At 38.5% G+C, this 14,818-nt stretch overlaps 1 protein-coding gene across 1 annotated transcript in view; it reads right to left on the reverse strand.

Moving 5' to 3' along the window:
* Positions 1 to 14,818, reverse strand: part of LOC136872583 (guanine nucleotide-exchange factor SEC12) — an 86,766-nt gene that overhangs the window by 53,732 nt on the left and 18,216 nt on the right. Inside the window, exon 3 of the mRNA XM_067146384.1 lies at positions 8,980 to 9,136. Within this exon, the coding sequence (XP_067002485.1) occupies positions 8,980 to 9,136 (157 nt within the window). The remainder of the gene's footprint in view (positions 1 to 8,979; positions 9,137 to 14,818) is intronic.

Raw genomic sequence — 14,818 nt, forward strand, 5'->3', positions numbered from 1 at the left:
CTCCAACATGTTTAAATTTTAATTTCTATATATATAGTTTCAGATTACATTTCATTCATACTTTGCACTAAATTTTCAATAAAAATTCAGTGAGAGAAAAGTATTTTGAGTAAATCTTTGGTAAACTGTTCATTGCACAGGTAAACACTTAAGTTTCATACGCTGGCCTTACTGTCGTTAACAGTAATGGTTCCTACTTGTCAGTGTTTAAATGTTAAAGTTCAGATTATTTTGGATAAAAACGTGTAGCGTTGCTGTCATGTGGCAAATATGACTCCACCTAAAGGATTATTCAATGAAAGAAAATTTAGGGGTAATAAATACCTGAAAATAGAAACGGAAAACTAAAATGAAAGTGCTAATTCAAGGGTGGTTGTACGGAGCTATAATACAAACTTAGGTGTTTCAGTCATCCTTGTGCTTGCAATGTCATTTCTGCTTCAGACATATTTTCACTTTATGCTCGTTGTTCTACAGTGAAACTGACAGTTGAAAGATTTCCTGTACCTTCGTTATTGGGTGTTGAACAGCTTGCGTCAGGATTTTGAAAATGATAAGCGGCTTCAACTCTTTTGAGTTTCTTCGGTGAGGGTGGTGCGGTTCTAGTTATTTTTCTTCTAGGACTCTTGGTACTAGTCACCTTATAACTGGAATAGTTAGGGAACTCTGTTGGTATAGAACATTCCTTTAGTACTCTTCTACTTTTGCCTACAAATGGATAATCATGCTCTTTGAAACGAAGGCTACAGATAACAGAAGAAGCAGAATTAGTGTTAGGGACAAAGTTATTGCGGGAAGTTGTTTTGAGCTACTCCTTAGCTTTGTCCTGGTCTACAAGGAATTTGTAAAATGATAGTGTCCCTTTGCTCTTTTTCGTGTTCAAAGTACGAAAAGGCACACAGCAATACATGTTTGAATATTTCCAAACACAGTTAAAGAAAAACAAATCAATTTAAAAAATCAAACCACCACACTACACAATAAAAAACTAATTAGCGCGTAACTATCAACTAACACCTCATTACAAATACATTACCAACACTTACGACAGCAAAACAATCTAAATAAAACTAGAAATGTGGTCATTTGAGGTATACACCACCCTGTCAGTGAATTAGCTGGCCAGCGCTCCAACGGAATTATGGTGAAACTTTCCAATTACAGCTTAATCCTGGGCTTCACAAGTGATTGTCAAGGCTGGTATAAGGAATGTAGCGAGGGATCGAGTCAGCCATGCACACACACATTAAAATCGGTATGAAACAGTAATCAGTTTGTTCAAAACTTGCTTTCATGCAGATTTCCTTACTGTGGCTTACTCGTTAGTTATCTTCTAATTCTGAGAAACGTGAGCCCTTATGTTCAATTTCTTCCTGAAATTGGACTAGTATCACTACAGTGGGTTCTGTGATGAATGTTTCGGTTTACTTATTCAAACTGCATAATCTAACCTTTCTTAACCTTATGTACATAATGAAAACATATTTCAAGGCCAGTAAAGTAATGATAATCTTGTATAGACAAGAAAAGTGTTCCACCGATCAATACTTATTTATTGTGAATGGATTATTACACTAGTACCCGTTTCGGCCTTTCATGGCCATCATCAGCTAGTACATAACATTTACAGTCATTAGACAAAATTACAAAGATGTTATGTTAGATCATCCGGATGTCTAATGAAGAATGGAAGTAAAATATATTGCAGTATTGTTATGTTAAAATATCTGTGATTAAAGGTGGTGGTGATGGTTACAATAAACTAAAACCTATTGAGTGTACATGGATATGAGTACATTAAACACATTAAAACATAGGCCACAGTATAAAACACTTGAAAAATTATAACACATTAAAACAGTATATATTTTAAAAACGTCTATTAAAACTTGAGTTCATGTTGTGTAGCATTCATTCTTCAATCTTCTTGTGGTTCTTGTGCTGATTTAGTTGTATTAGGTGATCATCGAGAATGTTCTATGGCTGATATACTTTATATTGATGTGTTGTAAGAACTCTTGTCACTAAATTTTTTTTGAAATTTGAGTACTGTGCAATTCAACTATTGATGTACTCCAGTAAGTTTTATATATATATTGCGAGACAGGGTTTGGTTTTGGAGCAGTTGGTGGCGACACCTCTCTCATCTATGCACGTTATGTGGTTGTTATCTGTAAAGATAAGTTAATGTAAGTATAGTGTGCATATGAAGGAATGCCTGGTGTATGTGTGAAAATGAAAAGAGTACTTACTATTGTTGTTGTGGAGGTTGTGTACCAATATGTTTGGAGACTTGCTGTGTTCTGCTACGAGTACGTCTCGGGCTCATGTTAGCTGTGGGGAGGGATGTAGGTGGAGGGGAAGGAGGAGTGGCTATTGTGGAGGTAGGGGCGGGATTAGGCTTGTGATTCGTCGGTTTGTTAGGACGTGTGTTTACTATTTTGAGATAGTCATTCTTTATTGCAGGAATGGCTTTATCAAAGATTTCTATATTTCTTTGGACCAATACACTAACCCCAATAATAACATTAACGACATTACCTTAACCTGAGGGCCGACATGGTTCAAATGCTAAATCATTTCTTCAGAACATAGTAATGCATATGTCCTGTGAATATGAACTTCTTATCTCTAGTCTTTCAAGGTGTTCTGTTTTTTATGAACATGAGTGTGTATTTGTTGTCTGGTGTTTTACACATCTTTTAACACACTCTTGTCTTTTTTCATGTCTTTTAATATCCTCGTCTTTATATGGTAGATAGCCTATATCCTTCACTGTACCCATACATACACAATGTAAAATACAGGCATGCCGGGAAAAAGATACCAAGTGTTCACAAATCCCTGTTGGATAGTTCTGATTCGTGTGCTCAATAATAAGTTTTCTTGCTTAACACATTATCTTTCCTTGTCTCCTGCAGAAACGTCCAAACGATGATTCAGTAAATAAACCAACCTCTAAAATGAGTCATCCACTCTGCACCGTATCACATTCTTACTTAATTTCAGTACATAACATTAAATTAAGTGATCATTTATTTTAGCCTGTGCTTCTAAAAGAGTTAACTACTACTATCGGCCACGTTACTTACGTATTTATTACGGAAACGTAATCTCTTTCATTTTTAAAATGTGTTTACAAAACACCACTCGACGAGTGTTTCTGATCAACTCCGACATTCCCTTCGAGTTTGAATGATGATGAGAATGAAGATAATTGCTATATCTATAACGGAAAAAATAACCCACGATTAATCGCTCACGATAACAGATGTATCAGTGGTAGGGTTCTTGCTGTAACCAAAGGATAATACACAGTTTCATATAGGAATTTTCAAGGGACAGAAGAAAGCCTCCGTTACAACGAAGTTCTCGCTGTATGCCGTACCACTATAGCGGGCTTCTACTGTAATTCTGGATGGCCTAAAAACCAACTAAACTCAATATTAATCATATTTTATTAGTTAAGGGTATAACTACTTGTGCATTCTTAATCATACACTCCACCTTTACAATACAACATAAATTGCCTGTCTTTATTAAGACGACATTAAAATTTGATACATGTTTCATCCTTTTTCAGGACATCTTCAGTCAATAAATGTACAGACCTTAAAACTGTAACAAGGATATTGAACATATTAAGTATAAAAATTCAATGATGATTGTGTCCAGCTAAAATGCAAGGTATGAAACATGTCATAACAATACTAATATATCAGTGAATTAAAAATAGCACAGATGAAAATCTCAGGTGAGCCTGTCTTTGTGATGAATAAATACTTGATGCACTCGTTAAATGCTGCATAACTGTCCGTGATATGCACAGGCTGTTGCGAGCCTTGGTTGCTTTGTAAACAAATTTACAAGGAGGTGGAATATTTGATTTGAACTGCCTAACTTGCTTGAGGGTTGTGCCACAGTAATAAAGTTGGCCTAAAAACAGAAAAATCTATGAGCAAAAAATAAAATAAATCGGCTAACTAGTCTTCAGTAATGTAATGGCACATCCGGCTACTTACGTCCTTCCCCGTCCGAATCAGCCTGGCTCAAGCGCTAAGTAAGTGCTGTACTGGGAAGTCATTTGGGAGGCAAGCTACCTAGACGGGGAGACTGTGGAGGGTCTGACCCAGCGTGGGGGATCAGTGTGAGTTGATCTAATGTGGCGCCTAGGCTTAAGGAATTTATCAATAATTTCTTCAATAAAATTAAATGGCATATGGCTTTTAGTGCTGGGAGTGTCCGAGGACATGTTCAGCTTGCCAGGTGCAGGTCTTTTTATTTGGCTCCCGTAGGCGACCTGCACGTCATGATGAGGATGAACACACATACACCCAGCTCCGGGCCAGCGGAATTAACCAATGATGGTTAAAATTCCCAACACTGGCGCGAATCGAACCCGGGACGCCTGTGACCAAAGGCCAGCACGTTAACCATTTAGCCATGAAGCCAGACATTTCTTCAGTAAGAATGTGTAACTCCTATGAGATCTTGTTTAAATTGTGAGAGGGATTATATTTCTGATCCAAATTTATGAAGATATTTTCAAAGATAGTAATCAAATTACATTTCCTACTTAAACGTAAAATCCAAAGGTCTTGCTCCAAAGAGGTGAATGAATGATTAAAATCAATCACGTGGGAGCATATGGCCGAAAATCTATTATATTTTGACGAGTTAATGTGTTCTTTGTACCTAACAGCAAGCTGCGTCTAATCTCCCACACAACTTGCTGGTACAGATTGCAATTAAGTTTATATACTCTCGATTGCTGATATTTATCCTTGACCTTATTAACCATGTAGAAAAGCTGAGAAATGTCATTAACTGTCATAAAGGATATGCTTACATTGTGTCTCTTAAAATATTTGTTATTTCGTATATATTCTTATGACTGTAAGTGGAAAGTGCGTAACTACTTTCTTTTTGGATTCTCTAATTTTTGTGGGAACCACACACAACATACACAGGCAAACATAACTTCACATCAGGAAAGGAAAAAATCCCATTATTCAAAAACAAGGAGAAATTTATGCAGGACGCAATACAAGTCATGACCAACTACAATACTCAGTCGTACGCCCAGAATCAACATCACCTTCACATTGCTGGGGTTCTGGTGAACTGACGACTTTTGTGTGGTCCTATAATGACACAACTTGTTCAATTGGTCGTATGATCACGTCCAACATAAAGATACAGAGTACATCTTTCGTGCTCACAGTACTTCAAGTGGGTTTATGCAACGTTATATCACTGCCTTTCTGCAATTCCTAAAAGGGGGCCAAACCCATTGAAATGTTATTTTCCTCACATCCAGAATATGAAGCACAGTCTTCAACATTAATCCTGTCCTTCGGACTAACTAACAATCTGGTTTTTATCCGTCATCAACTAAGCACCAATGACCTGCATGTCCTTTACACTGACAGCAGAACGGATAAGCCAAGCCAAGACGTGTTGGTCACAATTGTCCACCATGCCACTGTTTTATAAGGCCATGCCAATTCCTCACGTCACACAAAGACCTCAACGACACTACTGCACCGGAGACTGCTACCCGACTGTGTTATTCCTCTCTCAGCAACAATGTGTTTATTCACCTTCAGACAGCCAGGTCACAGGCGATGTTGTTTACAGCACAGCACATATGCCGAGCCCTGGATGGAGGAGTCCATGTACTGTGAGGTAAGTTAGGTAACAATCTAATGTGTGGTACAGGCCAGACAAAGAGGGTTTTTTTCATTGCATATATGCAAAAGTGTTGCCACTAGTAAAATACTAACATTCATGCCTTTTGCACATTTGTTATAAATCAGCTCATTGCTTCTCAGAATTTTCCCTTTCCATTACTGATCACTAGCGTTGAGAAATATATGAACATGTACATTTTTAATGCAGCCATATATCTTGAACTACTGACTAGGTGAATACATTTGATTAAAATAATAAACACACAGTCTATCACCAATATTATAGATCCCCTCCAGCATGCCAGGTAGGGTGAAACACACAGTCTATATCAACACAAATTACTTTGTTATATTAAAACTAGTTTTCGGAATTAAATTCCATCATCAATAACTTGTCAGAATGAATCAGATGTTGCACTGGTATTGACTGAAATGTTTGGCTTATTGTCTCGTGTTGGTAAGCGGTAAAATGAAATGAAATGGCGTATGACTTTTAGTGCCAGGAGTGTCAGAGGACAAGTTTGGCTCGCCAGATGCAGGCCTTCCAATTTTACACCCGTAGATAACCTGCACGACATGATGGGGATGAAATGATGAAGATGACACATACACCCAGCTCCCGTAACCAATTATGTTTAAAATTCCTGACACTGCCGGGAATCAAACACGCGAGCCCTGTGACCAAAGGCCAGCACACTAACAATTTAGCCATGGAGCCGGACTCGGTAAGTGGTACGTGACTTGAAAATCATATCGGCGATTTAAATAGAATATACTCAGCGATGGATTCATTTAAAACAGTTATGGCTAAGAAATATTTTCATGTTTTTGCGGATGTTTAGTTCTAACCCATAAATATATTTACACATTATTTTAATGTCTTTTTGATTTCACTGAAGTTATGAATTACTCAGCAAATGCAGAGTATTTACTGTATTGTACGGCCTTTAAATGTTCTGAATATCTAGTGAATTTATACGACCCAAAAACGTCTCAGGTAGGCATTTAAAATGACATTTTCGAGTTTGTTGAGGTATATTTCAGCTAAAAACCTGAGAGGTCCTTCCACTGAAAAAAAAATTGTTGGAAAAAATTCCTATTAAAAGTGAAATAAATATATTAAGTTTACCATGGTAAAAGAAAATAAATGACATTTCTTGGATCTTACTTCAACAAAGGAAGGAAATGGTATAGCATTTGAATATTACTGAAAGCCAACACACTCTGCTACTACCATAAATGCGACCTCTAATCATGCGGCAGCTCATAAGTGGGTTGCAACGAATAGTTTCGTCAAAGAATGTTAAAATACCCCAATGGATGTAGAGAAAAGAAACAAAAAACTAATAAAACATGTAATAAAGTGAATGGTTACGACACAAAAATGATTGATAAAATTATATAAAGAAGAAATAAATAAATTAATAAATAAATAATTAAATAAATTAATACATATTAAACAAAATTTACAGATTTTCCAACATTTTAAAGAAATTTAATGTAAGGCAGCTTTCAGAAACAACAACAAAGTATTGCATTACATGTAGAACTAAAATGTACTAAAGAAATTTACATTTACTGTTCAGTAACTCAGCAATATACAAGCACACATGCAGCGATTGGAACAAAGTTTACATAGAGAGATGTCAGAAATTAGCTCAGCAATATTCAGAACATTTCAAAGCCGTACTACAATACAATGCATACTCTGCATTTAAAGAACACATTTAAAATAATAATAACTTTAATGTGATCAAAAGTGACATGAAAATAACTCGTAAAGGTATAGTACTCGTCACTTAAGGCTGAACACTAAAAAGCAAATATCGCTGCTCTCTCTCTGCCAACTTGATTAGTAACATATTGAAATCACGAGACATAACCATCAACAAACTAACCTCAATGTATCAAGTGTTGCCATAAGACCTATCCATGTTGGTGCGACGTAAAGAAAAAAAAGTATCAATAATGGAGGTTCCCTTACCCAAGTAAAAGATCAGTCAAGATATTCATAATTAAGTTGATTTTAAAGCTCAATGAGGAATGAAGGAAATACACACTCTCTCTCACCATCACTCAATTTAATGTAATATATTGCTGCCTTTATTTTGATATAACTGTATTTTCTGTGCTTGCCTGATGTAAAAATTCAGCTCCCTTCCTGAAATTTTCTATTACTTGTCGGACTTACATGAAACCACCCTGTAATAATACACACAAACAAATATATTACATAGAGATATGCCATAAGTCAATACGAATACACAAAGGTTAAGTCTACAAACCGTGCCAAAGTCGTGACAAGACGAGATTACAAAATTTCCTTCCATTTCAACTTAACTATCTTTATAGAGGAGGTATTGTTACCTTCCTTTTCAGAGAAGTTCTTGCAGATTTTTCTTCGTTCTTATACATCCTAATTGTAGTCTATACATACCAATTGGATGAAATAAGACTGTATTATTAAAATGCTGCGCATCATTTAACACTAATTAATTTATCAAATGCATTATACGAACATGCCACATTTTTCTACTTAACTGGTATTAACCAAACAGATCCATAATCCTACAGAAAAAGAAAATATGCTTTACTTTTACCCGCAAATGTACCACTAGTGATTTTGACAATACTACAGTGGTAATATGTAAATCTCGCAAAACCATGAGTATATAGTGCCAACGTGCAAGATTAACAATAACGGTAAGACATCGCATCAGCAAGTAGGGTCCCTATACTGTATGGTTAGTGACACTGAATCGAGGTTTTGATGGTGATGAGGAGATTAACCTCAGCTTATTATTTCATTTTCAGTTTTGTCCCCCTCATTTTGTGTGATGCTGAAAGGATATTTCCTGTGAAAATTTTAGGAACAGGAGGAGTAAACTGGAAATAGAAAATTGGAGAAAATTAGAGTATTACAAAATCAGTTTTGGTTGAAAAGTGAGAAAAGGTAGGAATAACTTGTTTTTCTGTATGTGTCCAAGTAACTTTACGATTAAAAATCAAAGTATTTCATGTTATGGTGCCAGCGTTTTGTTTCTTCAGATACCTTGTACAACAGAAAGCTTGCAGATTCAAAGCTTTTTTTTTTTTTTTTTTCCAAATGTAAGGGCACAATCGGGCATAATTTTTTTTTTGCATTCATATATTGGGATTTTAGTGCATATAATTCGTAACACTATTGACCACAGATAAGTTATACAGTATAATTGTTAAATCAACAACTGAAATCTTACACCATAGGAAAATTTTAAGAAATAACCATACAAGAAAGAAATGTTACCTGAAATCTGTCTGGATGCTATCATTGGGTTTTATTTCGAACATTAGCTGTCGGTAAGAATGATCATTGTTGTTCACCTGTTGCTTTGCCTCACTTTTGTCTGCACTTTCCTTACTTGCCATCCTTCTTCTCTGTCTTGGTTCTCCAGCACCATCAACTGTAAAGCAATCAGTCTATTACCTGACTGAAAGTTTACAATCATTTGCAAAATCAAAAGATTCAAAAGGCAATACACACATGTAATAATGGAACTGACATTTAAATATGATCAGCTGTTAAACAGAACAAAATATAAATAAACTACTACAAAGCAAGGTAGTTGCACGGTTTGGGTTACATAGCTATTAGCTTGCATTCGGGAGATAGTGGGTTTTCCGTTTTCATCATTTCAATTAGTATTTATTTATTTTGACTTTTCCAAACTGGAGATTGCCCCTGGGGACAAAGTATACAAAAAATCAAGATGAATATTAAAAGTAATTGTGAGATTATCACACAATGGTTGGTAAGAACATCTGACATACGTTATTGCTTTAAAAAGTTTGGGAGATAGGGTTCTTCAGGATTTGGATAAAATGTTTCAAGGTAGTTACTGCAACTTCTCTTAATAATGCCTGCCTGAGGTTAAAAAATGTGCAGAACTTGACAAAAAAAAAAGAGAGGAATAGTTCCTCTAGAGCCAACCATTAATCCAATGACTTTGATAATTATCATTCAACTAGTATTCTTGTTGATAGAATGAGATGGTTGGTTCATAAGTTGTTTTCTTTTCCTCGTGTGCCTCATTGGGTTCAGGTGTTTCGAATCTGATTGTCGGATCTATTATAAAGCCTTTTTGGTGGTCTTTGAAGGCTATCATGTCAATTCGACGGGTGGTGCCTGTAACAAAGAGATCCCGAACCTCCTCGAAGACTGCAAAGCCTGAGTTCCATAATGCTTGAGCAATGGCAGATCGTATATTATGATGCCTTGTATTTTGTAGAGCTTCCCCATGTGAGCAGTAACCGAGGAAGTGAGTAAGCATTTCTACCTCGTGGCAGTGCTGACCAAGGTCCTGTCTGGAACAGCTCAAATGGCCGCTACGTTACCTGCCATTTTCAGGCATCACGCCATTCACTACGAGATAATCTCTGAAGACAACTAACTCACTGATCGGCTGGAAGGTGTTAGCAAAACAGTATAACTCCTTTACCTTTCTGCGGGAGGTCACACCACTTACTAAATTCAACTTCTCTCAACTTGGTTCTTATTTTACAGGGGCTTAAAAAATTTTCCTTTTTTATTAAACATGCTGTCATCTGGTGGTAGATGAAGTCTTTTCAAACAGTTGATGCTTTCTTCTTTTGGTTTCCTTGTATTTAGTATGTAGGGCTCTCTGGAATTAAAGACTATTCTAAGGGCATTAATGCACTGAAGAACAGCCTTCCAACATGAACGGAATAGTTCTAGTCCCTTGAATTTCCTAGGACTGCATAGCATGGTGCCTGGCATATCAGCGGGAACTAGTTCCATTTCTTTCAATGTGCATCTGGATCATTTTATCTGAATCTTCGATGAATTTTACAGGAACTTGCTCGGAGGGAAGTGTTTGGAACTTGTAAACAAGAGATGGACAACATATGAGCTGCTGCAGTCACTGCATCGAAATCTGTATACATCTGATTTTGAGAAAGGGTTAGAACTATTGATCATGTTGGAATTGTGTAGAACGTTCAAATTTCTATTGTTAGTTCTGAAAGAGATATTAACATTATGCTTCCTAAATATATTGGTGACATTATATATGGTTTTATCAAAAGATAAAGTCGAAAACAATTTTAATTTTGATTTATCCTTTATTAAATTTGATTCTGAGTGATGCTTAAATTTATATATATATATACATACACACACATATATTGGACAAACTGGCCGGAGCATAAAAATCAGGTACTCAGAACATACTAATGCAATTAGGTATAATAGATTTTCCGCGGTAGGCCAGCATATACACGATGCTAAGCACAAATTTTACGGAATAATAATAATAATGTTATTTGTTTTACGTCCCACTAACTACTCTTTTTACGGTTTTCGGAGACGCCGAGGTGCCGGAATTTAGTGCCGCAGGAGTTCTTTTACGTGCCAGTAAATCTACCGACACGAGGCTGACGTATTTGAGCACCTTCAAATACCACCGGACTGAGCCAGGATCGAACCTAGACTAGGATACTGAGATACTTGATACGCTTAGCAAGGGCCCCCTTTTAGATACTACCGAAAGCAGCTACATTCACTTGGACTAGTTTTTTAATTAAAACTTTAATTTAAATGACATCTCTGAGAAACCGAAAATCCTAAAATCCTGTTTGATGCTGTCATTGCAGTGTTTAATATGTTCAAAATTCCGGTAAATAGCTTAGTCTTTCAGATAGGACGTAACTCTTTGACGCGATATCCCTTCCTACCTCCAAAACCCCCTGATCCCGCCCCGTCTATTGCCCCTCTCCCCCAAGTCAGTCCAAGCAACTTCCTAGCCAGTTCCTCTTCAACTCTGCAGCACACACAACCAGCCAACCAAGGTGAGTTTCTTCATAAAATCTTACTTTCTTGCCCCATTTTCACTATCCGAGTTTAGCTCATTTTTATCTTTCATACTACAGGCCTGCATTGGATCGAGACTCTTTTTTAACATCTTCAACACACAGTTCCGGCCACAAGATCCACTCGCTCCAGTATAATACGACATACCATCATATTTTACAAAGATGGTTTTCACATATATATTATCTACTGACACAGAGGAACACCATCTACTCTTTTAACATATTTAACATTACCGCATTGCACTCAGCATACATTGGCTACCAATGCCGCACAAAGCACCCAAATCTATAAATTTTAGGATTGTCAAAGATTTCGAACTTGTTTATCTGCGAGGCTTCTCAGCTTCAGTTTTTAATTTTTAATTGTGACTAACAAGTTGTCATACTTGTACAAATTACATATTCAAACTTGGACATTTAGCACAAATATGCTTTGTATTTTAACTTGTTATAGACAGTTTTAATTATGAGGGTCAGTGTGTTTTAACTTTAATGTGCATCTTTGTATAATGACCCTAATTGGCTGATGATGACGTCCATGGATATTGAAACCGGTACCATAAAAATGTGAGGTTGTAATTTTAACCAACAAGACATCTTGTATTGAAAAGGTGGATCTTGTACAATCTAACTTATTGTTTTGTGACTTTGCCTTGTCGAAGATTGTGTCTTGTCTCTTCCTCGACGCCGCTGGATGTGCTTTTCTCCTCTTGACCAGATCTTGCCGTCGGGGGTCGGTGTTGCCTCGCTGCCAGCCTCTTCCTCGATGACAGTCGATGCGTACTCCTCATGACCAGATTGTGCTGTGTCATTAGTAGCCTCTCCACCAGGTGGACCCATGGCAATACCAGACTTACTCTGTTTGCGCAGCGGTTGGGTGACTCGCCGCAACTCCGATGTGTGGACCTCGACAGGAGGGTTGGTCTTTAGTAAGCAGACCCTATGGCCCAGCTGCTTATCCAACTCAACGGCACCAACCCACTTAGGTGCGAGACCTGCAAAAAACCCTCCAATCTTATTACTGAGTGGGTGGTTATGTCGCAGTACTTATTGGCCTAGTAGGAAGATCTGGGTCTCTTCGACATCTTGTGCCTTGGCCTGGGTAAGAGATCACTTCTCTGCCAAAGCTTGCTTTTTCTTGATGTCCTGCTGCTGCTGCTTATGCTGCCACTCTGCTAGGGAAACAGCTGCATCATCTTGAACGGAAGTGGGTGGTGGACGAATCTCCTAATCCCTGGTACCATATAGCTGTCGACCAAGGAACAGCTCCGCTGGGGAATAGCCAATGATATGGTTGATCCGTCATTGCAGGGCAAAGAGTAACTATGGTATCTGACAGTCCCACAGTTGATGTTCCTTGTCTATTAGGTGGACCCATAGCATCCTTTTTAACTCCTGGTTCCGTCGGATTGGCCATTGTGTTGTAGACAGGGGTGGTCCAGTGCTCTACATCCATTTCAGTCTCATAGTTTGCTGCCACTTCCTTGACGTGAATTGACTCCCGTTGTCTGACAGAATGCACCGTGGATAACCATAGAAGACTGGTGATGCGCCCCATTGTGGCTTGTGGTATCGGAAAAGCCTCAATCCATCTTGTGAAGAGGTCTACGATTACTACGAGTCCTGTTTTACCCTGTAGTGTTCCAGGGTAAGGACCCATCAAGTCCAGGGCTATGACCTCCCAAGAGCGTTGCGGCCGTCTTCCTCGCTGACTGGAATCTACCTTCCTGTTGCTCAGATGTAGCACCCTTTCACATAGTCCAGGATGTCTTTTCGCATGTTGACCCAGAAGAATCTTCATCAGATAGACTGATATGTCTCTTCACCTCCTGGATGTCCGGCTTCAGTGCTGTCGTGGAACTTCTCGAGGATGTTCGTCATGTGCTGTCTAGGGATGACCACTACTGCAGGCATGTCGAAGAGGTGCAATCTGTACATCAAGAGTCCTCTGTCGACACAGAAGTTCTTGTAGCACATCTTGAAATCCCTCGGGACGAGTCGACTATCTGTGTTCTGTCTCCTGATCCACTGTATCATGGTCCTACAGGACTTGTCTTTTTCTTGCCATTGTTTAATTACTTCCAAATCTGGTTTCTTCTTGATGATCATAAGGGCAGGTTCATTGGATTCGCTCTGGTGATTTTGTTGAAACTCCCTCTTGAGAATGGTGCTCTTAACTTCAGGTTCCAACGTCGGGTGCCCACATAAACTGTCTGCTCCTATGTTCGTCGATCCTGGGACGTGACACACATCGAAATCAAATTCTGCGATTAACAGAGCCCTTTAGATTTTGAGCCAGAGACAGAGTTCAACCATTTTTGAGCTGCATTATCTGTGTAGAGCTGGAACTTCCTTCCCTCAAAGTAGCGTCTGAATTTGCCCATGGCCCACACCACGGCTAAGGCTTCCTTCTCGGTAGTGCAGTAGTAGCATTGTTAGGTGGGAGATAGCTTCCTGCTGGCATACTCGATGATGTCCCTTCTGCCATCACTCCTCTCCTGGAATAACACTGCTCCTACACCGGAATTGCTGGCGTCCGCCTGCAAGCACATTTTCCATTGATAGTCGGGATGGGCTAGACTGGGAGCGTTGCATATCGCAGCCTTGATGCCTTGGAATGCTGCCTCTTCCTTGCTGGTTGATCGAAACGGGTGGTTGTTATGGAGTAGATCGGTGAGTGGTATTGCCTTCTCTTCAAAGTGTGGCACAAAGCTGCTATACCATCCACATAAGCCAAGGAACTGACATACTTGTCACTTGGTCCGCGGGCGTTCAGCTTCCTTGATAACTCGATTCTTCTCTGGTTGCCTTTCTAGACCTTCAGATGTTAGGACATGGCCAAGATATTCTACGCGGGACTGGGCGAAGTTGCACTTCTCCAGTTTGCAGGTCAGTCCATGAATTTTCAGACATTCCAGCACTTTCTTCAGATGCACAAGATGTTCTTGAAAATTCTTGCTGTGGATTAAGATATCACTGAGATACACTTAGCAGAAATCTCCAACATATACTGACAATACCTTATCCATCAGTCGCATGAAGGTTGCAGGAGCATTCTTCAGTCCAAAAGGCATTACTATAAACTGGCACAATCCTCTCGGTGTCGCGAAGGTGGTCAATGATTTAGAAATTTCCTCGACCTCAACTTGCCAGTATCCAGAATTGAGATCCAGCATGCTGAAAATTCTAGACCTGCTTACTTCTTTCAGCGAGTCTTTCAGGTCAGGCATGGGGTAGGCGTCACGAACAGTCTT

The sequence above is a fragment of the Anabrus simplex genome, chromosome 4 (genome assembly GCF_040414725.1).
Source record: "Anabrus simplex isolate iqAnaSimp1 chromosome 4, ASM4041472v1, whole genome shotgun sequence".
In the NCBI taxonomy this organism is placed as follows: Eukaryota; Metazoa; Arthropoda; class Insecta; order Orthoptera; family Tettigoniidae; genus Anabrus; species Anabrus simplex.